Here is a 24284-nt window from a genome sequence, read left to right as displayed (position 1 = left end):
AACACATCCTCTTTTTAATCCCTCCCCCCAGTGTCCTGTGACTTTTCCCAGCTGGGTAAAAATCCCATCCGTCACTTCTACCACCTTTGGCTCATGTACTGTATCTTCTTTTTGCTTTGGGTGCTCGCTATAGTAATTATTATGCCATGATCAGAGTGTGGCCATCCGAGCCCTCAATTCTACTCTGGCTCTGTGCTTGGGAAAACTGCAGTGTTTACTGGAGAGGGCTGCTGTGATGGCCATTTGTTTTTGTTTTGGGAGACAGAGTTTCTCTGTGTTTGTAGACCAGGCTGGCCTTGAACTCGGAGATTTGCCTGCCTCTGGCTTCTTGATCTGGGATTAATGGTGTGTGCTTCCACACCCTGCTGTGATGGTCAGTTTTATTTTTTGTTTTAAATTCTTTTGTATGTGCGCTTCTCTGTAAGAGTCTGTCATGTGTGTGCCAGTACCTCTGGAAGCCAGAAGAGAATTAGATTAGAGTTGCAAGTGGTTGTAATCTATGGATGTGGTGCTGGGAACCAAACTGGGATCTTCTCGAAGAGTAGAAAGTGCTCTAAACTGCTGAGTTATTCTCCAGAGTCCCCCTCCCTCCAAAAGATTTATTTTTATTTTATGTGTATGGGTGTTTTGTATGTATGTATGTATGTATGTATGTATGTATGTATGTATAACACATATATGTTGTGCTTATAGAGGCCAGAAGAGGGCATGGGATCTTCTAGAACTGAAGTTATAGGTAGCTATGAGCTGGGGGTTGAACCTGGGTCCTGCATTATTTTTAATTCCAGAGTCAGGCAACACTTCATAATAACATAGAATAAGTATGCCCATGAGTTGGGCAGAGGAGTTGACTTTTAAAAGGTGCTGAAGGAAGCAGAAAAAATTACTAAGTTTGGTTTTGCTTACATGTATGTCTGTGCATCATGTGGTTTTCTGGTGCCCAGAGAGGCAAGACGGTGTTGAATCCTGAAAAGAGTTATCCTGATGAGTCTGTAACTTGTGGGTCGTGACCCCTTTAGGGATTTGAAGGACTCTTTCAGAGGGGATGAATATTAGATATCCTGCATATCAGATATTTACATTACAATTCATAACAGTAGCAAAACTACAATTATAGCAGCGAAAATAATTTTATGGTTGGGGGTCACCAGAACATGAGGAACTGTATTAAGGTATTAAAGGATTGCAGTATTAACCTCTGGGCCACCTCTCCAGCCCTTTAACAGTTATTTTTACATATGTATTCCTTTAGGATAATGCTTTGTGAACCAAGGTCCTGGAAAAACAGAACCTATATTCTGGCAGTGCCTGATCATGGCTGAGAACATGTTGATTTGGAAAGGGGAAACTGTAGGTCTAGAGCCAAAAAGATCTTGGGCTATCTTTAGCTCCTTCTAACAAGTATTTATTATCCACCTCAGTATCTGCCCTAACATCCTCCGAATTAAGGACAAAACTCTTGGAATGCTCACCTTGACTGCCTGACCTCCCTGCCCTCTGGCTCAGAACTTGATAAAGACAGCACCTAATCCTAGAGATTCCCCCCACCCTCCTGTGGGCCTATCCAATCCCCTCCTACCCTCCACCTGTGCATTTCGTAAACACATTGATTTTTTGGCTTTCTTTTTGGTAACTGTCAAGGTTCCTGTAACTTCAGCTAGACATGATAAAGCCATGTTGTAATCCCAGTGGTATGGAGGCCATCCTTGAGTTGGGAGTCCAGCCTTCACTCTTCACTTGTCTCAGAAACATAAATAAACGTGCCTTTGTGGTACAATGTCATTTAGGATAACTTGGTCCTTGTTCCTAGACTGTTATCATTCTGTTCTATTTCTTTTTTTTCCAGTGTTGGAGATAGACTCCAGTACCTCACGCATGCAAGGGAAAAAATCCACACTGAGCTATATCCTTAGTCTTTTTTTTTTTTTTTTCAGTCTCATGCAACTCAGAGTTGACTTTGAACATCGGATCCTCCTGCCTCTACCTCTCACATGCTTCAGCTACGTGTGTGGGACACCACCCTTGGTTTTATGTGACACTGAGGATCAAATCCAAGGGCTTCCTGCATGCCAGGCAAGCATCTCCAGCCCGAGCCCCAATCCTTTTACTTTTTGAGACAAAGCCTCACTAACTTCTATATACTCTCGTATGAGTTTACTGCATGGCTCATCAGGTAAAAGTGCCTGTCAGAGGGACTCACATTGTGAAAAGAGAGAACCAACTCCTTTAATTTGGCCTCCAATCTCAACAAATGAGCATGGCATCAATATTCCTCCATATGTGTGCAGGAATAAATACATAAATTTTAATGAACTTATGATTTGTTTTGGCCTCTAGAGTATTAGGATTAGAGGTGTGAGCTGCCACATCCAGTTAATTATTTTTTTAAAAATAAATTACTAAGCTGGACATGGTGGCATATGCTTGTAATCTCAGCACTTAAGGAGGCAGAGGCAGGTGGATTTCTGAGAGTTCAAGCCCAGCTTGGCGATTGAACCCAGGACCTTGAATATGCTAGGCATAGAGTGTATCACCAAGCATGACCATAGCTCTTGTTTCTTTCTTGCTAGTGGTGGTAGTATGCCTGTAATTCCAGTACTTGGGAGTTTGAGACAAAGAGATTTGCAGCTCAGTAGTAGAGAATGTATTTAGTAACTGGAAGGCTCTAGGCTGGATCTCCAGCAGTGTAAGAAGGAAAACTTTGGTTGAGAGTGGTGGAGCTGTCTGTAAGGGCAGCAACCTGGGAGGCTGGCATAGGGGGATGGAAAGTTCAAGACCAGCCTAGGTTACACAGTGAATCTGTCTGGTGGCATAGCACAGTGGCAGTTTGCTTTCTCAGCATGTGCAAGGCCCTGGGCATGATCTCAGCACTCCAAACAAAACAAAAAAGGCAGGGCTGCACAGCTGTAATCCCAGCACTAGGGCGGTGGAAGTAGTAGGATCAGAAATTCAAGGCTAGCTTTTGATACACAGCCATTTCAAGGCCAGCCTCGGTTAGGACACACTGTCTGGAAAAGAAAAAAACAAAAACCAAAACACCAAATGAAGTTGCTTCTTGCGACCTGACCCACTGCTGCTAAGATTTACAGCTTATTTTGGGGTTCACAAGCCCCTTCCCTATCCCAGAACCGTAAAAAGACGGACTTCCAACCTCTAAGAACCTCTGTAAGCATGTATAGAGACAGTGATAACACCGCGTGCTCCCGTCACTAGCGCCCGCGGGTTCCCAAGTCAGGGTACAGAATGGGTTGACAGCGGGAGGGAGGGGCAGACTGCATACCCAGCGCCAGCCGCCCTAGAGCCCCGCTGCACGTCCTCCACGCCACGCCTGCCTCAGAGCCCGCCCACGTCATGCTCACCTTAGCCAGCCTGGCTTCAGGACCCGCCTCTAGGGCCTCTGCAAAGTGCGCACCTCTGAGTCCCAAAGCTCGCGCGTCGGGCCCCACCCGCAGCATCTCTCCTATCCCCTCCCTCCGTTGGCCCCCTCCCCACCCCCCGGCAAGTCCTGGTTCTTGTTACTCCAGCCTCAGGCACCGACCGCGGCCCCACTCCGCCCAACAGCTTACAAACAAACGCCCTCCAGCGCGCTCCTGCCCCAGGCCCCGCCCCTTCCCCACCCGGGCTCCGCCCCGCGCACGCGCCGCACGTGCGACACGCGCCCCGCGTTCCTTCCCCCACCTGCAGGCCCCGCCCCCGAGCCAATGGGCACGGCCGCCGCGTGCGTCCTGTCCCGCCCTGCCCCTTGTCTCTCAGCCCCGCGTCGCCAGGCCTCAGAGCGGAGCGGGCGGCGGGCTGCTCTGGTGCTGTCTTCCAGTGACCGCCGCCGAGGCCTGTCGCCGTTGGCCTCGGGCTCCTTTGCCGAGCCACCATGTCGCAGAGCGGGGAGGAGAACCTGCAGGGTGAGGCTGTGGGCCGCGGGGCCGGCAGGGTCGTGGGCTGGGGTGCGGTGCGTGGAGGCCGCGATGCAGTTCGGTGCGGCTGGGGCTGGGGGCTGAGCCTCGGTGCTTCTTACAGACAGTCCCTTCACAGGCAGGCCGGGCCTTTCTTTCGGGGTCTGTTGTTCACACTGACATAGTTATGTGTTTTCACAGTCTCTGTAGGTCAGGCTAGCTTCGAACTCCCCTCCAACCTCCTTTCTCAGCTACCCGAGTAGCTCAGATTACAGGCCTTTGGCTTCCCTTACGCCTGGTTCAGCATTGTTTAAGAGGGCCAGAGGTTGCAGGTTGAATTTTCAGTGCTTTGATTGAAGTCATTAGTATTTATGACTGTAGCGCCTCTCACTTTTCCCACTTTGTACTGGCGACGGAACCAGGTCTGAACGTGCTCGGTTAAGTGCTCAACCTCCGAGCAACACTACAGTTCTCATTTTATGCATTAAGACATGCTGGCTTTGAACTTGGGATTCTCCTGCCTCAGCCTGAAGAGTAGCTGGATTTAACAGGCCTTGGCCGCCGCCCTCCATTTTTGCCTACTTCAGATGGAAGAGGAGAAATAAGGCTTCAGACTACTGTTAGCTCTTTTTCAGAGTTGAAAGACTGTTGTCTTTAAGAAATGATGGAATAGCCGTACAGAGGTGACCAAGCCTTTAATTCCAGCTAGCAATCAGCAGGTAGATGCAGGCGAATCTCGGTGGCCAGCATGGGCTACAAAGTGAGTTCCTGGCTACAAAGAAAAACCCTGTCTCAAAAAAAAAAAAAAAAAAAAAAATAGAGGGGGTAGGGCTGGGGGTGCAGCACTGTGTGGAAGAGAGCAACAGCAGCAGGAAAGGAGGGTAATTCAGCCCAGTAGGCTCACTGTAAGCACTGAAGTGATTTGTAGGTTAAAATGGAAGTAGGTTGGGTGTGGAAACACAACCTAAAAACCCCATTATGGGAGAGGATGAAGCTGAGTCTTGACAAGTTCAAGGTTGGCTTGGACTATGTAGCAGAACCAGGATAGTTAGGGGCTGTGTAGCCAAAGCCTGTCTCAGAAACAATCAAATAGGCTCTCTTGGCCTTTCCAGGCTATTAGCACTAAGCAGACAGCTGCTAGTTTTTCAAAACCACCCTGAGGGCTGTGTGCCATGATACAGTTCTGAGAGGAACCTGGTGGGTCTGAGTTAAGAGCTGAGCCTTAATTATACAGGTCTAGGAACTGCAGGAGGATCCTGTTGACCTTTGTATTCTCTGAAGCAAGAGTTCACTAAGTAAAATGAGCATGTAAATAAACATGAGAGGGCTTTCTAACCTTTAAAGTGAATGCATTAGTGTTAACTTTTTTGAGCTAGGGTCTCACTATCCCTGAACTCAGAGATCTGGCTGCCGATGCCTCCCTAGTGCTGGGATTAAAGGTGTGTGCCACAACGCCCAGTTTAGTGTGAAGATTGTTTGTTTGTTTTTGAGACTTTGTTTTTGTTTTTCCTTCTGTGTAGCTCTGGCTGTCCTAGAACTTGTATAGACTAGGCTGCCCATGAACTCACGGAGATTCACCTGCTTCTGTCCTGGAGTGCTGGAATCAAAATCCTGCAACACTGACCTGGGAGCTGGCCTGGGTTAGAGTTTTGTGAAAGCTTAGATACATTTAGTGAGATGCATTTATTTATTACTCTAAACAAGATTTTAGTAGGCAGAATTTAACCAGTCAAATTACAGAATCTGTATTTTAAAACTCCAGCCACATTAAAAAAAATCTTATAATTCAGGTTTTGTTCCTTAATGTCAGTTTCAGCTTCTTTGACAGACTGAGACACTTTTTGTCTTTACAAAATGAGATCAAGTGATGTTTCATAACATTTGCTGTATAGTCACTTCGGTAGTTATTGAGATTTTATTTCTAACACTGTTATTTAGATTTCATCTCTGGAAGTTTCTGAGTACTTCTGAGAGGGCTCAGTTACCACCTAATTCATTGACATACAGGCCAGACTGCTGAGTCATTGGCAAAGTGAGGTTGTCATTTCAAGGGTTAAGAAGATTTTTGTTTCTCTGTTTTGCTTATTCTATAAAAAGATGGTTACAGTGTGGAAACTCATGCTAAGGATTTGGGCTATTGTTTGGGGTGTACGTGCAGCTCGGCACTGGCTTACTGTCTAGCCCAGAATGGGAGGGGTCACTTGAGTCACATGGGGTATTTCAGCTGCCCTATGAAATGTGAATCCCAGCTTGGAGTCTGAGCTGAGGCAGCTCCTCTGTGTTTGCCTGATTGGCTCGCTTCTTGTTTACTTCTGAGGCTGAGAGCTATGGAAGCCTTGTTGGTAGGTGGGACAGCAAATATTCCCCTTAGCAACCTCTGGGACCAGTTTTCCTCAAGGTGTTACCCACAGAACTGATTGGTTCTGTTCCCTTTTTACCTCTGATCCATCTTATTGAAAGGTGCTTAGGGGCAGGGCTGGCTTTTTCTTCTTTGTATGACTTCTGGCAAGCCAGAAGGGAGATAAGCTTTGTGATACTTCTGTGCCTTAGTTGCTGCTCTTGTTTTGAAAGGACCACTGTATACAATCAGTAAAGTCTTCACTCAGCTGTTCTGCTTGCAACTGGTTCTGATAAGTGGTTCTGTGGTTACAGGCAAACTGTTGGGGCCGTGAAGAGAAACATTGTTAGACCTAAGAGGTTTCTCTTAGGCTTTAGCTGAACTTATGCAAATAGTCACATTGAGATCTAGAGGTTAAATGGAAATAAGGATGACTACTTTAGTTAAGGACATGCCGGGGACTGCTCAGAGGGGTACCTGGAACCACCTGAGTCAGGATGCAGACTCAGGCATGGCCTGGCAATAGGCAAAGAGACAAGTTCACTAGTCTTAGAAGCCAGTAGCTTCTAAGCTGAGACAAGCCTGTAATCCCAGTGTTTGAAAGATAGAGGCAGAAAGAGCAGGAGTTTAAAGCCAGCCTGGCTACAGGAGACATTGTCAATAGAACACACATGTGTGTGACAGAAAAGGAAGCCATAGCCTGGGTTATGTACCTGGCAGACTCTAAAATTATTTGCCAACCAAGTCTCTTTTTCTCCTAAGTTAACCCAAGGAACCTTTTAAGTGTTGAGACAGCAAAGGCCAGTTCCAGAGAAGCCCTTTTGTGTGTGTGATTTTGCCTTTGATATGGGGCACTGCTTCCCCCAGACTTGTCACTCCCTTGCTGGCTTTCTTGGAAGGCTATAGCATGTGTATTATTTTCCTCTGGTATTATGTTCCTGTTTCCAAGGTTGTGTGGGTACCTGTTCCTCTCAGAGGACCTCTAGCTCTGTCTGGATGCTGTCCCTGCTGGAGTTTGTCAGCATATTTAAACCTCTAATACAGTTTTCAAGTTGGGCTCAGCTTCTGGAAAACCATGGAAAAAGCAACAAAGGTGATTCTCCTTCTATAGCTGTGGTTGAGTCCTGCCATCCCCAGGTAGTGGGGTTGCCTTGAGAATAGGGAGCCTGTGTTTCCTCCACATGGGGCTCTGTTGGCTGTAGTTATTGTTAGGCACTGGCAGTCTACAAGTTTCCCTTGGAATGTAGAGGGTAGTACAGAGAAGGGACTACCTGGGTTGTAATGATATAAGCAGTTTGGAAGGCAGGCTGGTAAAGCAACCTTCTAATCTCAGTGTTCCAGAGGCTAACTGAGGTGTGTGTGTACATATATATACATGTATACACACACACACACACATATATGTGTAATTAAAGAAGTTTTTTGAGGTGGTTTTATGTATTCTGGGCTGGCCTTGAACATAGTAAGTAGCCAAGGGTGACTTTAAACTTGTATTCTTTCCCTCAATATCTAGAGCACTAGGATTACAGGTATGTGCCAACATACCATTTATGTGGTACCATAAATCCCCAGCCATAAATAATTGTTATTCAAGCACACTAATCAACTGAACTACACTCCCAGCCTCAAGGAGGATCCAAACTTAAATGGCTGTCCTAATTTCTCTTCTGACAAAACACAGTTTAGGAGAGGAAGGGTAATTTGGCTTATATTCCATTATTAAGAGGAAGTTTGAGGGACCAATTCAGTGAAGCTAGTAGTTACATCATACCCACAGTCAAGAGCAGAGAGAATCAAGTGCACCCATGTTCCCTGCTTGCTTTCCTGTTTAGCTTTCTCTGACCTTTAAATTATTGAGGACCCCCTGAGTAGGGAATGGTACTGCCTACAAGTGGCTGGATCTTCCTATACCAATTAACAATCAAGACAGTGCTCCTGGGGCTGGAGAGATGGCTCAGTGGTTAAGAGTGTTGACTGCTCTTCCAGAGTCCTAGCATTCAATTCCCAGTACACATTTGTCAGCTCACAAACATACATGCAGTCAAAACACCAATGTACATAAAATACAAATAAATTATTAAAAAAAAAAAAGACAGTGCTCCTATGGATAAACCCATAGGCCAACCTCAGTAAGACTTACTTCCTATGGGGTTGGCAAGATAGTTTTACCAGGTAAAAGTGCTTGCTGCCAATCTTGTTGATCTGAGTTTGGTCCCTAGAAACGCAAATGGTAGGAGAAAACCAATTTCTGCAAGTTCAAATAAAATACTTCAAAAAGCCCTCTCTTCTCAGTTGCTTCTAAGTTGTATTAAGTTGACAAAACCAATTAGAACAGTGGCCAAACTGGTTTATATGGTGAGATTCTCCAAGACCAAATGGGAGAGTAGAGAGATGCCTCAGCAGTTAAGAGCACTTACTCACAACTGTCTATAACTTCAGTTCCAGGGATTTGGTACACTTCTGGCTTCAATGGGTACTAGTCACATATGTGGTGCACAGACAGACAGACAGATATACACGCAGGCAAAACACTCCCACACGTAAAATAAGAGCACATTCTGCCCCTAAGGGAACCTGAGCTCAGTTCCCGGACACTATAGACTCAGGGAGATGTAAATTGGACTTGATTTGTGTCTTGCTGTAACTCAGAAGTGGGAGAGCGGGCTGAAACTCAGAAATGAGGGCTTTGGGGGCCAGCAGTCCTGCTTGCTGTTTGAGGCCTAAAAGTATTAAATTACATGAAATGAGTTGTGTTTTGACTGGGGAAATTCTTTGATGTTAAGAAGAAATGTTGTATTTCTTTTTTTGTTTGTTTGTTTTTTGTTTTTGACAAGGTCTTGATCATGTAGTCCAGGCTGGCCTTAAACTTGTCTTCAACTTCCAAGTGTTCTATTAGGATTATAGGTGCATCCCGCACCTTGTTTAAAAAGATGGATGATCTGATGAATAACTGCAGGATATATGTAAATGAATAACGTCTTCATTTTCCAGGACTTACACTTCCTGTCCACTCACAGGTTAATGATCAAACTTGGTCCTTAGTAAATCATTCGTGAAGACAGAGCTTTTGGACTTAAATGGTTTTTGCCTCAGATCAAATCCATTTGGGATTTCCCCCACCACCCCTCAAAGGTCCTTGGGCTTCTTGATATTTTTTTTTTTCTTTTTTAGGCCCTCCCCTCTCCCCCTTCCTTTTCTTTGTGTAGCCTTAGCTGTCCTGGAACTCACTCAGTAGACCAGACTGGCCTTGAAATCAGAGATCCTCCTGCTTCTTCGTCCTTAGTGTTGCGCTACCACCGCCAGGCTCTCTTGACACTTTTTGAAAGCACTGCTATGACATGAATACATCTCTTCGACAATGCAGTGCCGTTGGTGTGAAAACAGCAAGACCAGGACCCTGCTGCACTTGGTTGAGCCTGTGTGAAGGATCTGGTGAGGGGAACTGAACTGGCTTCCTCACAGACAACATAAGATTGAAGCTTGGGCTTGCCAGCTTCCACAGCTTCTGTGGCTTATGGCAGTATAGATCAGGACTGATAGTGGGCTTCCTGTATTTTCAATTACCCTTTGTACAGTAAGTACACAGAAATCTTGCTGTTGGGTTTAGTTCCTTACACAAGCTCTTAAACTTGTAGGATTTCCTGAGTGTCTGTTTTTTGGTTTTTTTTTTTTTTTTTTTTTTTTTTTTGAGATAGGTCTTTATACGTTAGCCTGGCCTTGAATTCCTGTTACTCCCAAGTGCTGGGCCTGACAGGGGAAAGGAAATATATCTCTTAGCTAGGAGGAGTTTTATCCTGTAGTCAGGTCTGTTTTTGTAAGGAGCCCCCTAAGAATGAGATGACTTATTCTGGATTCAGAATAGATAACTTCAGGCTAGAGTTTGGTCAGAGGTTGGAAACTTGGGTTCACCAGGGAGAGGAGAGAGCTGGAGGTTGGTTTTTAAAAAGTAAAATAAACTGCCACCACAGCCAGCTCTAACCCAGAATGTTCATGGGGCTTTGGAATTGGCAATAGGAAGGTGGTGTTCCCTGCCCCATGCATGTGTTTCCATCTGGCAGCTTCTGACCTGTCTCACAAACTAAGTAACACATTTTCTTGAGTTCTGAAATCTAGAAAAGTATTAAATCTGAGGGGGCTGTAGAGACCTGAGCTTGTCTTTTTTGTTTTGTTTTAAATTTGTGATTGAGCAGAAGTGTGGATAGTCTGTGTACTCTGCTTGTGGCTGTTGTTTGATGTGCTGTATCCTTTTGGGTTTTAGCCTTTAATTTTATGAGATTTGATACTAAGCTTAGGGGATACTGTGGGCTCTTCCGATTGTGGAAAATTGGTAGTTGCTGTAGGAAAAACTACATTTGGCATCAGGACTGGGTACTGTGAAGAAGGCAACATGACCTCAAACTCAAGTGAGATACCAGAAAAGATCCAGGTACCATTTAACTTCATCACATAAATTGGGACAGGCACAGATTCTGAGTATTATATTGGCCTAGACAAAGGGAACTGTCCATAGCTGAGGCTCTGTACTATTTCGTAGGCTAGGTTTAGGAGCTCACACTGTTACCCAGGCTGGCCTTGAACTAATAGCAACATTCCTGTCTTACTGAATTGAAACTGCAGGGATTCTAGGTGTGAGCCACTGACCCTGGCATTCGTGTGTCATCAGCCAGTGAAGGGAGGATGGATGGCCATTGAGAGATACTAGTCTGGCACTGGAATTGGTGTGGGATTTGCAGATCCCAGAGGGCACTTGGGCCTGTGTGCTGCAGCAGAAAGGCTCTGGACTCTGCCCTTCTGAGCTAGTGTTATGCTTCATGGGGACTAGCCCTACTTCTCTAGGAGGCAATCTGAGAAGCTAATGAGGAAAAAAAAAATCATGTTTATTTCAAAGTTTGTGTTGTATATTTATTTGTTAGCTTACTGAGAGGCTGGTGGTGGTATAAACTATAAATACACAATTTATTTCTGAGCCTTTGATTTTCTTTTCCCCTGAATGAAATGAGTACACAGTTTCTGCAATGAGTACACAGTTGAACACAGTTGAGCCAGGCTTCTGAGGGTTAAAAACATGTCTTGGGATGTTCTGGAAAGCTGTATGGCTGTTCTTGCTTCTAGAGAAAGTGTATGTGTGTTGTTTTGCCGTTGAGATTCACTGTGTACCTTCGGCTGGCCTGGAACTCAATCTTTGTAAACACACTGGCCTCAAACTTTAACAGTTCTGAATTCTGGGATTTGCAGGTGTGCCCCTTCATACCTGTTTTTTTAAGGGTGGTTTTATTGGTTTTAGGGAGGTCACACATAGCACAGGGTGCAGGTTTCCTTGAACTGTAGCTGACTGAAGGTGGCCCTGAACTCTTAAATCCTTCTACTTCTGTATAATTATACTTCAGTATAATCCTTACACTGGATTATAGGTGAGTGCAACCATGTATGCTCCTTTTTCTTTTAGAGGATGTTAGTGTGTGTGGTAATTTATAAACAAAACCTCAATATAGCCCAAGCCAGCCTTGAAATTGAAGCAATCCTCTTGCCTTTTTCCTCCCTCCCATTTGGTAGTGGGGATTGAAACTAGGGTATGTTGGCACATGCCTGTAATCCCAGCACTTTGGGAGGCAGAGGCAGGGGATCTCTGTGAGTTTGAGGTCAGCCTGGTCTATAAAGCAAGTCCCAGACAGCCAAAGCTACACATAGAAACCCTGTCTCAAGACAAAAACAACAACAACAAAAAAAAAAAAAAAAAAAAAAAAAGAAAGAAAGAAAAGTAAAAAAAAAAGAAAAAAGAAACTAAGGCCTCTTCTACGTCTAGAGTTATATCCCCAATCAGAGTGAATTGATTATAAGTAGTTTCATTTCTTCCTTAATTGAATCATCATATAGTACCATCTTAGTCTGAGCACAGAAAAACTCAGCATAATTATTACTGTATTTAGTAAAATTATAGTGGCCACAAATTTTGTTTATTCAGCTTCTCTAGCACATATATTTATTCCTATCATTTGTGGTTGTCTTCACCCTCTTTCAGTTCTGTGTACTACCAGTTATCTACCTACCTACCTACCTACCTACCTACCTACCTACCTACCTATCTACCTACCTACCTACCTACCTACCTACCTGATTATGTGGTTAGGGACTCTGTAGTCCTGGTTGTCTTCGAACTTCATATGTAGACCAGGCCAGTTCAACAAAAGGATTTTCTAAAAACAAATGGACCTATGTGTCAAAATAGAAAAGTAACCTTGGGCCCAGAATGAAGCCTACACTTTAAAACACACACTCATTTTGCTAAAGCACCACAGGGCAAGCGAGATAGAAGGGGGTTGCTGCCAAACTTGATAACCTGAGTTCAATCCCCAGGACCTCCGTATGCATAGTGTGTGAGGTGCCCACACACCTTCATACAAACAATGAATAAATAGAAAGCAAGCAACCACCACAGGGGGGAAGCAGAAGCAGTCTACAACAAAAGATGCCCTGTTCTAGAACATAGCTTTCAAACTAAATCCAGGAGAGTGTAAGTCAGACTAGTAATTGAGTGTTGGCACTGTATGAAGTAGCACAGACTCATTTTGGGATTATATGCTGGCCCAACTGTGTCAGGAAGCAGTCTGTTTGCATGCATCTTACTTTATCACACAAACTGACCTCAAACTTTACAGTCCTCCTGTACCAGCCTCATAAATACTGGGATTGTAGTTGTGTACTACCATGTTTTGCTGAAAAATCTACACATGTATACACATGAACATTGGGCATCACTGGGATTAAGCCCAGAACCTTATGATTATTAAGGTATGCACACTCACTGCCACGCCACTGAGCTATAGCACTATCCCTTGAAAAAAATACATATATAGTTTCTGGTTTTGTTTTGTTTTGAGACAGGGTTTCTCTGTAGCCTTGGCTGTCCTGTAACTCACTATGTTGACCAGGCTAGCCTTGAACTCAAAAATCTGCCTGCCTCTGCCTCCCAAGTGCTGGGATTAAAGGCAAGTACCACCACAACCTGGCCCTTGAAAATATTTTTATCAACACATTCAGCAGTCCAAACTGGAAGCAAGCCACAGAATGTAACAGTACAAATGTTCATTATTCTTGTGGTGAGAAAACTTTTGGAGAACCAGAGTGTACCCTTAGACTTCATTTTTAATGTGCTGTGCTGTACTTCTATAGTGTAAAGATTTGTCTAAGTGAATATTTAAAAGGTAAGTCTCTCTAAAGAGTGAAATTTAACCAAAAATTAACTATTTTATTTCAAAACTTGCTAGTCTGATTTCTGGTATGAATGCAGAGCAACAATAATAAATGAGAATTTTACAGAGCCCCAGGACCTTGTGATCCTGAATGTGGAGATAGTTTGAATTTAAGCCTTTAGCTAGGCATGTTGGCCCATGACTATAGTCTATAGCACCCAGAGGGCTAAGGCAGGGACTGGACTTTTAGTTCTCTGCCAGCCTAAACAAGACCCCTGTCTTGGCCTCTGGTAAATCCACAGGTTTGTAGAATACCTGCATGGAATAAAGGAATGGCAAGTGATACAGTACAGTGTCTCGGCCTCAGGAACCTTGCCAACTGGACCTAAAGAGAGGCCAGCAGACCAGAAATGCAAGTGTATAAAGTGGCAAAAAAGTGGGGCCTAGAGTGATGGCTCATCATGTGCCATCTTTGGTAGTGAGTGGGCCTGTCTCTCTGCCTGCCTGCCTGCCTGTCATTTATCTATTGAGACAAGGTCTCACTGTATGGTCCTGGCTGGCCTTGAACTCACAGGGATTAAAAGTACACATCGTCAAATTTTTAACTGTCTTTTTTGTTCTCTTTAGGCTCCTGGGTAGAACTGCACTTCAGCAATGGGAATGGGAGCAGTGTTCCAGCCTCTGTCTCTATGTATAATGGTGACATGGAAAAAATACTGTTGGATGCCCAGCATGAATCTGGACGAAGTAGCTCCAAGAGTTCTCACTGTGACAGGTAGGTTTGCTGGGTGTTTACAGTGTTGATGTTCCCAGCAAATGGATAATTATAGTTGTACATGCTTTTGTGGGTGGGCTTCCAGGTCTGAGGCCACATTTGGGAGTAGTTCCTGAAGCAGTCCTTATAAAAAAACCCTGGGGTCTGTTGGGAGGAAGTGATCTGGGTTCAGGCTGGAGGGACCATATTCAATCTAGGGACAAATAACAAAGTCCCTTAATATACTGGCCCTTGTTTGAAACTGATCATGGTATGAACACCAAGTCGGAGCAGTTTTGTTCAGGCCCCCAGCTAGCTTGTGTTCCTAGGCAGCACTACTAAGGAGTGAATCCAAGGTGTGTGGCTCAGAGTAAGTGGTCGAAGGTCAGATGCTTCCAAGAGCTATGCCACAGATCATGCAGGAGGGTGGGGCTTCCCTAGGTAACTGCTCAGCCGAAAAGATTTGTTTGGCCCTGGTTAGGCATAAGGATGAGGCGTGCTGTGGAGAGTCCTTTACCACTCCCCTTACTAAGGCAATAGCCCCTGCTTGGGATTGATGCTTCCTATGACAGAATTGACGTGCTACTCTGTTTTATTCATTTCCTAATGAAGCCCACCTCGCTCCCAGACACCACAAGATACCAACAGAGCTGAAACAGACACTCACAGCTTTGGAGAGAAAAACAGCACTCTGGTAAGCCATAGACAGGAGCATGATAAAAGGTTCAGCACATCATCAGTCTGGTGACTCCTGCATGAGATCACTTACACACAGCACACTTGAGTTTTTGCTTTCCCTTAGTTTTTGAGAAAGGGTGTCTCAGTGAACATGGAACTCACCAATTTGGATAGATCCGCTGGTTAGTAAGCCCCAGTGATCCTCCTACCTCTGCCTTCCAGGGCTGAGATTGCAGAACTGTTCTGCTGTGCCTATAAAATGCAAGGGTTTTTTTTTTTTTTTTTATGCCTGTCCTAGCTCCTATAGCTGGGCAGATACTAACCTATTCTAATACTGGCCTGGCCTGCTTCCTGCTTTGTGGTCCATTATGTGGCGATTCTCCAGACCTCACCTGAGTTAGTCAGTCAGTCTATCTGTCTCTTTCTCTCTCTCTCTGAATCAAGGTGATGGACAACAATGTTTACAACATACCAAGACAGGAGATGCTTCATAATAATGACAGTGCCAGATCTCTGGGTACTGAAATCAGCATTTGAATACACAGTGCACAAAAACATCAACCAACACATGAGTGTTGGCTCTATGTTTTTTTAAAATTTTATTTATGTGTATGTGTGTATGAGAGAATGCCACATGTATGCAGGTGTCCAAGTTGTCTTGAAAGAGGACATTGGATCCTCTGGAGTGAGAGTTATTGGCAGCTTTAAGCTGCCTGATGTGGGTGGAGGAAAGCAAACTCAGGACCTCTGAACAGGAAGCATTTTGATTGATTGATTGATTTTTGTGACAGGGTTTCTCTGTGTAGCGTTGGCTGTACTGGACTTGCTATGTAGACCAGGCTGGCCTTGAACTCACACAGATCCACCTGCCTCTGCTTCCCTGAATGCTGGGATTACAGGCTTGCCACTAGGCCTGTCTTAGCAACAGTATCTCTTGATTTTTATTTAGACAGGGAATAGCTATTCACCCTATCTAGCCTGAAACGTGCTGTGTAGACCAGTCCGGTCTTGAACTTACAGAAAACCAGTGCCTCTGCCTCCTAACCAGTGCCACCCCTGTACTTAGGGTGTGTACCACCATGCCTACTGGTGTTGAGGATTTGAACTGAGGATCCTGATACTCGTGTAGCAAACACTTTTATTTACCGAGCCATCTTCCCAACCACCACTCTCCCTTCTTAATAGGGTTTCCAAAAATATATTTTAAATAGTGTGTGTGTCTGAGTCCAGGTGTTTACATGCCAAAGGCATTAGATCCTTTGGAACTAGAATTATGGGCAGCAGTCAGGCACCTGGTCTGGGTTCTGGGAACTGGATTTGGTCCTCTGGAAGAAGAGCAAGTACTCTTAAGCGCTGGGCCAATTCTCTAGCCCGAGACAGTTAATATTTTAAAACCATATATTAGGAATTCCATTTTGCTAATACTGAGGTGGCTATAGGTGTGTACACCTGAGTTTTGCAGTGAGTGTGGGGCTAGAGCCCAGGATGGTGTGCATGCAGGGCAAGCATACAGCCCAGCACATGAGCTCACTTTTCTAATAGTAACTCAATAGAAATTAAAAGAGTTTTATATACCCTGTCTTTAGCATTGTTTTGAGATCAGAGCCTATCTTACTGTTCTGTTGCTGTGAAGAGAGACTATGACCATGGTAACTCTTATTTAAAAAACAAAACAAAACATTTACTTGGGGCTGGCTTACAGTTCAGAGTTTAGTCTATTCTCTTCATGTCAGGAAGCATGGCAGACAGAGTGCTGGGGAATTAGCTGAAAGAACTACATCTGGATTTTTAGGCAGCAGGAAGAGGGAGAGTTAGGCTTGGGCTTTTGAACCCTCCAAACCCACACCAAGTGACATATTTCTTCTAAGAAGACCACACCTACTCCAACAAGGCTACACCTAATCCCTTCCAACTAGTGGCATTCCTTGATGACTAAGCATCCAAACATAGGTTTATGGGGCCATTCTTATTCAGTCCACCATAGAGCCTAAGGGTGAAAAGGCTAGATGGTTTATTGCGTAAGCCGACTGTTTTTAATTCATACCATTTTTTGTATAGTAGTTTGAAGCAGTGGCATCTTCCTCAGTTTTCTCTAATAGTGCTATCTATCCTTGTATATGTGGTCTGGTGAAGGTGAGTAACATCTTCTGTAATTGTTCAGCAGTTGTTTTAGGAAGCAAGGTCTCTACTAGAAGCCTTGTTTCCTCCTGTGCCAAATTTTTTCAGTTTCCCATCACCAAAAACCAACTGTCTCTACCTACTAGCCCAGGCTTTCCAGAGAACTCTTCTCTGGTCCCAGTTTGGGCTCCAAAGGCTTCTAGAACCCACTCATCCTTCTGTATACTTAAGTTCACGTCCACTTTTGGAACAGTCTTTGTTTATTTTTTTCTGATATGGTTTCTCTGTAACTCTGGCTATCCTGGACTCTTATTTATAGATCAGGCTGGTCTTGAACTCACAGAGATCTGCCTGCCTTTGCCTTCAGAGTTCTGGGACTAAAGGCCTGTGCCAGCACTTCCAAAAGCACCTTTTAAAGTAGCTTGTTATACTAGCCACACCTGGTTTTAGAGTCATCATTTTAGAATGTTCTCATTTTTTCCTTCTGTAATAGGTTCTGCTGTTATCTAGGTTCTCATGACAGTAGAATAGTGATTTTGGTATTTTGGGATGGAGTCTTTTCTACTGTGTAGTAGTTCAGGCTGTACTTCAGCTTACAGAAAATCCCTGCACTCGCCTCCCGAGTGCAGGGATGTAAAGGCTGTGCTACTGAACCTTGTTTTTGTGGAGTTGGGAATGGAACACTCAGGATTCTGTGTATATGTACTTTGCAAACTCAGCTACATCTCCAGCCCCTAATCCAGATTGAGCAGTGGACAATCTGGACCACTTGGACAAAATGGGCATGTCCATAAAGGAGAAGCATATGTTAAGGCTTGTGAGAGACATGACTAGGTAACTACACTGGGGTCTACTGGACACTGGATGTGGATTGATACTGATTTCAGAAGACCCCAAGAAACTTAGTTCCAATTAGAGTAGGGGTTTATCAAGTTAGGTGATTAATGGATTTTTGGCTGAAGTCTGACTTAGAGTATACTGAGTGGTCCCTGAACTCATTCTGTGGTTATTTCCTGGGATAGATATATTTAGAAGTTGGCAGAATTCTCACATTGGCTCCCTGACCTGTGGAGTGAGGGCTCTTATGGTGGAAAGGCTAATGAAAGCCTTTAGAGTTGCCCCTGCCAGGGAAAATAGTGAATCAAAACCACTATCACACCACTGGAGGAACTGCAGAAGTTAGTTACATTGTTACATCAAGGACTTCAGAGATGCAGGGTTGGTGGTTCCCACCACATCTCCTTTTAACTCTCCTCTCTGACTAGTATAGAAAACAGATGGATTGTGGAAAATGACAGTTGACTGTCAAAACTCAGTGAAATGGTGTAAATATATTTAAATAGGTAAATCACAGAAGAGACCTTCTGATTTGGGAGCAAGGCTCTACCATCTGCAGATAGCTTATCTCCTTTTGGCCTGCTATTGGGCCTTAGCAGAAACTAAACATTTGACAGTGATCCACAGAGTTACTATGTGACCAGAGCTACCCATTATAGGCTGGGTATATATGACCCATCAAGGCACAAAGTAGGATGTACACAGTAACAATCCATTATCAAATGGAAGTGGTATATATGTGATCAGGTTCAAGTAGGTCCTGAAGGCACAAGGAAGCTACATGAAGAAATTGCCCAAATGCCCATGGTTTTCTATTCCCATTACAATACCATGCATGTACCTATAGCCTAATGGGGTATGCATTATGATTGATTGAGGAAGAAAAGACAAGGGCCTGGTTTTGCACATTATCCAGGGACCACCCAGAAGTGGACAGCCACAGCATTACAATCCCTTTCTGAGATAACCCTGAAAGACAGAAGTGAAGAGAAATCTTCACATTGGGCAGAACTTCATGCAGTATTCATGATCATACATTTTGTTTGGAAAGGGAAATGGCCAGATGTGCAGTTGTTCACCAGTTCATGAGCTGTAGCCAATGAATTGGCTGGATGGTCAGGGACCCAGAAAGAACATGACTAGAAAATAGGTGAGAAGGACATCTGGGGAAGAAGTATGTGGATTGATTTTTCCAAATGGATAAAGAATGCGAAGGTACTTGTGCCCAGTGTGAGTGCTCATCAAAAGGTGACTTCAGCTGAGGAGGATTTTAGTAATCGCGTAAATTGGGTGGCCAATTCTGTGGAGAGTCTTTCCCCAGCTATTCCTGTTATTGCCCAATGGGCTCATGAACAAACTGGCCATGATAGCAGAGATGGGGGTTATACATGTGACAACATGAACTGCACTCACTGCTGCTGAGTGTCAGATCTGCGAATGGCAGAGACCAACACTGAGTCCCAGATATGGCCCTATTCCTGGGGTAGCCAGACAATGACCTAGTGGTAGGTTGACTACATTGAACTGCTCTCTCCATGGAAAGGACAACACTTTGTCCTTACTGGAGTAGATACTTGTTCTGGTTATGGATTTGCTTTTCCTTCACATAACCATAACCACCTTCCATGGAGATATAGACTTCCTTATCTACTGGATTTTACATAGCATTGCTTCTGACCAAGAAACTCGCTTCGCAACCAGACAAATCTGACACGTCCATGATCATAGAATCTACTGGTATTATCATGTTCTCAACCATCCTGAAGCAGCTTGCCAGAAAGAAAGATGGAATAAACTTTTGACGACACAGTGCTAGTTAGGTAACAGTAGCCTGGAATGGCTGGTACAAGGTTCTCCAGAAGGTGGTATACACTTTAAATCAACATCCACTATACGGTACAGTTTTTCCAGTGGAAAAGGGAATAGTTCTACCCACTACCACTCCTAGTATCGCACTAGGAAATTTTTGCTTCCTGTTCCTTTGACCTTAAGTTCTGCTGGTTGAGAAGGAGGGGTGACTTCTTCCAGGCGGCACAACATCCTCTTGAACTGGAGGCTTAGTTTCTGATGCCCTTAAACAAGCTAAGAAAGGAATGACAGGCCGAGTGGTGCAAGCCTGTAGTCCAACTGCTCAGGGAGGCAGAGGCAGGCGGAGTTTGAGGCCAGCCTGGTCTACAAAGTGAGTCCAGGACAGCCAAGGCTACACAGAGAAACCCTGTCTTGAAAAAGAAACAACAAAAGGATTGCTTCTCTACAGTGGAGGCAGGAAAGATTATGTCTGAGGTGCAGGAGATTCTTTAGGCTGTCTCTTGGTGCTACCGTGTCCTGTGATTAAATTTAATGGGAAACTCCAAAAAAGGGCACAGACTTCTGCAGTGAAGGTATGGGTCACTTCCCTCAGGAAAAGAACCAAGACCTGCTGAAGTGCCTGCTCAAAAGTGGAGGAAATACATAGAGAGGGAACTAGAGGAAATAACAGCTGCTGAGGCCATGTGATCTGTTGCAGAAACAAGGATTATCATTGACACAAGTGTTAAAAATGTGTTTACAGATTTGTATTTACTCAATTTATCATGTAATATCAGTTAAGAGAATATTTGTGATTATTTTAGTTTGAAATACTAAGAGAATATTCCTCAAAGGACATTACCAACTAAATGTCTGAATTTGTAATGTATTTATGGTTGTAGGTGGAATAGTTAATATGTCAGGTATAATTATGACCTGGCTTTTTTTTTTTTTTTCCATTTGGAAATTGGGCATAAGGAGATAAGATTGTGTGTTAAGTTGACAAGAGTTGGCTATTCTTGGTTGTCACCTTTGACTATGTCTGGAATTAACTAAAACCCAAATGGCTGGGCACAGCTGGGAGGGATTTGTTATTTAAGTGAAATCATTGGAAGTGGCAAGGGCCACTTTCAGTCTGAGCCACACCTGCTGGTGGCAGCCAATATGACAAGTTTGCTGTGTCTGCTGGGGAATGGCCCTTTGACCATGATCACAAGAGTCGGTGGAGTTCTCTGTTGAGCTTATTGACCATATCTCTGCTGTGAATGTGGAAAGCTTACCTGCCTTATTTAATATTTACTTTTTCTTAGTCTGAGGAAGATTATATTGAGAGAAGAAGAGAAGTTGAAAGTATCTTGAAGAAAAACTCAGATTGGATATGGGATTGGTCAAGTCGGCCAGAAAATATACCCCCCAAGTAAGTCTTTTTTCATTATTCTTGTCAAGGCTCTTCCCTTCATAAGAGGACATTGATTGGCAGTTGCTTTCTACCCCAGGGAGTTCCTTTTTAAACACCCGAAGCGCACAACTACTCTCAGCATGAGAAACACGAGCGTTATGAAGAAAGGGGGGATTTTCTCAGCAGACTTTCTGAAGGTTTTTCTTCCATCTCTGTTGCTGTCTCATCTGCTGGCCATTGGATTGGGGTAAGTGATGTTTCTTTATGAGCACTAGCAGGGTGGGCCTTGGTAATTCTAGGCCTCAGCAATTTGTTTTTACATTGCTTATTAAGAGAGATCATGATAGCTTGGTGCATTTTCACAAACTTATTCCTAGGTCATTGTTACATCAAAAAGTAAAGATATCCTATCCTGTGGAAGGCCTTGCCCCTTTATCTACCATGTCTTGCAGAGGGGTTCTAATGCTCACTTCTTTCTTGTGCCACCTATACAGTGGGTGGATGGTCCTGTTGAACTTTTGGCAATAATGAAGTAAATAACACCTCCAGGTTTCTGCTTATGTATGAAATTTAGACTAAAGCAGAGCGAGTAATAAAGCTGTGGATTCTCTAGATGGGGCCAGGTTGTGAAAGGAACACTAGGGATTGGGACACATGTATCTGGGCTGGCCTCGCAGGGATGAGATTGGTTTTCAGATCTTCCTATGTCTATGTGTTCTGAGTGCTAGGATTAGGAGTGTGTGCCACAACACCCAGTTTGGTTGGTTGAATCCAGGGCTTCATACATTGTGGTCAAGCACTATACCAGTTGAGCTATATATCCTTGGCTCTTGCTTACTCTTTCGGTAGGCATATCCCTAGTAGCCCCTGTCCATGTGGAAGTGATCTCACAAGACCCTCCATATGAAGATAGTGTTGTGTGGCAGCAGTCTATTGAAATAGCTGGCATGCCACTACAGATCTCTGGCCTAAGTTGGTTGGAGATATGTTTGGGGCAGAAGGCTCTGTAATCTGCTTATTTTCTCCCAAAAGCTGTTCATGTGGTTGATGACACATTGTCTGTTTCGTGTTTGGTCCCTTGGGATTTTGTGGGTCTCATACGTACATCTAATCCCAATCCTTAACTGTCCTTATCTCCCTGCACAGCAGACCCTCAGGAGCCTTGTAGGCCTGCCTGTAGAAATTGCTTCCTGGGTATAGAGGCTCCTCTTATACTTGGGCTGGAGCCCTACCTGCTTTCACCACTTCTCTTCTGGTGCTTGGTCTCATGGACAGGTGCATCCCATCAACTGGAACTTTTTTTCTCAGAACTAGTAAGCAGTAGGGTTCAGTGGCACTTGGAAAGCAGAGGCAGGGGATCACTGAATTCCAGGCCAGCCAGGACTACTTATTGAGGCCTGGTCTGAAAAAATAAAACAGAACAGAACCAGCAAGGGGAGGACCTGTGGGCAGGGCCCAGGAAACTCCATGTTTAGTACTTAAGTTAAGCTGCTTGAGTTTTTCCCTTCAGGAAATCATTTCTGCATCCAGCTCCTACCTACTATCTCTGTCCTTCATCCTTCCCAGTCTCAGAGCTTGATGGTGCCACCCCAACCACATCCTTGACAACTTCCAGTCTTTCTAGATGAAAGCTACCCTCCTTAGTTCAGATAGCTCACTGCCCACACAGTCTTATTCTTCCCACTCCACACAGATCTGGCCAGGTGGAATTCTTTCTTGTTTCCTTTCCTTGAGATTGTTATTCCCCACTCTACTTAATTTCAGAGAAGAGAGGCTTCATTACTTCTTGGTTGGGCTTTGAGGTTAGTGGTAATGAACTAACTAGGTATGAAGCCAGCCTGCACTGCAGCTGTGCGACTCATTTGGCATACTGAAGGGAATGGAAGTAATAGCATTTGGGGTTGGTTTATACTTTTTGTGGGGAGTCCTTGGGTTTGAACCTGGGATCTTGTGCATGGTGAAAGTGCTCGTCATTGAGTTTCAACTCCTGGTAATATATTAGTATCTTTGATAAAGATTACAGTTATACTTTATCAATTATAAGGTGGTTAGTTCCTTTCTAAAGCTGTAACCATGGTGGCCTGCCCTGTTCGAGCTACATATAAAGTCACTTGAGAATTGACTGACTACCATTCCTTTTCTAGGATCTATATTGGAAGGCGCCTGACAACTTCCACTAGCACCTTTTGATGAAGAATTGGATCTGACTTCTGGTCACACAGTGAGGATTCATGTCTGAGCTGTGACAGCTAACTGAAGAGCTAGCATGATCCTTGGGTGTCTGCACTATGTGTGTTTATTTGTTCTGTAAATGCAGTGTTCCTGATTTAGTCAGACAGAATAGACTCTAATATCATGACCTATAATTATACCTATGGGATCAATTAATAAGCATGTCAGACTGATGCCTATTGTAGCATTTATTAGTAAATTTCTTTGGATATTAGATATAAATAGTATAAAAAAATTTTAATATTGTAGCAATGATGTAATTAAAACAGATCTGTAATCATAATGCAGTTAAGACACTACACTTCAAAAGAAGAAGTAAATGATATTTAAATCATTAAAGAACTTGTCCCAAAGGAATATTGTGGCCTTATAGTCCTGTTACATAGTAGAAAATGCTAAATGGTTAATTAAAGGGTATGGGTTATCTGTAAAGGCCTCTTATTATATGAATTAAGTAGCAAGTAGAAGCTAAGGTTATCCACAAACCCCACTCTGCAATCCCCACCTCTTCTTGCTTTGCAGGATGAGGGTTCCAGCCTTGCTGTCTGTCTGCCATTACCTTGGACAGTCAGTTTTGTTGCAGGCATCTTCATCACTCTCCTGGATTTAATCCCTTTGTACTTAAATTTTGTGTGCTTAATCAGCTCTATTGTAAGCAAATCTGTCTACTTTAAAAGACTGGAAATGAAAAAAAATAAATCTTTGCCAAATCCTTTGGAGATTACTGGATTTGCATATGTGTTAATCAGTAACCAAAGCTTCTGTTAAACAAAGCGTCCTCTCAGTCTCTTTTCTATATAGCATGTTTTTAAAGCCTGCCTCTTTGCTATGCTGTATATATCCTGTTGTATTGTTTCATTGTCTCACACTTAACTCAGGTGTGTTAAAATAAAAGTAACATTTTAACAGTCTTTTGCTTATATTTAATGATTACTTGAAATAGCTTATTCCTTTCATTTGGAGAAAGATGGTAGGATGTTACCAGATTTTCCCTTTGCCTGGAACTCAAAGGTGTATCTTCCTGGGATTAAAGGCATGCAACACTACACCTGGCCCCCCA

General features: G+C 43.8%; 1 protein-coding gene across 1 annotated transcript; it reads left to right on the top strand.

The window, feature by feature from the left end:
* The first annotated feature begins 3746 nt into the window (after positions 1 to 3746).
* On the top strand, positions 3747 to 24135 carry Bnip3 (BCL2 interacting protein 3). The gene is made up of 6 exons (XM_055608957.1): positions 3747 to 3899; positions 14046 to 14193; positions 14785 to 14866; positions 20904 to 21010; positions 21090 to 21239; positions 23137 to 24135. The coding sequence occupies exons 1-6, from the start codon at positions 3869 to 3871 to the stop codon at positions 23180 to 23182; spliced, it is 564 nt and encodes a 187-aa protein (XP_055464932.1). The 5' UTR covers positions 3747 to 3868; the 3' UTR covers positions 23183 to 24135.
* The last annotated feature ends 149 nt before the right edge of the window (positions 24136 to 24284 follow it).

The sequence above is a fragment of the Psammomys obesus genome, unplaced genomic scaffold (assembly GCF_907164565.1).
Source record: "Psammomys obesus unplaced genomic scaffold, mPsaObe1.curated_primary_1811, whole genome shotgun sequence".
Classification (NCBI taxonomy): Eukaryota; Metazoa; Chordata; class Mammalia; order Rodentia; family Muridae; genus Psammomys; species Psammomys obesus.
Note: the sequence above shows the minus strand (reverse complement) of the source record. Positions and strands in the feature narration are given on the sequence as shown.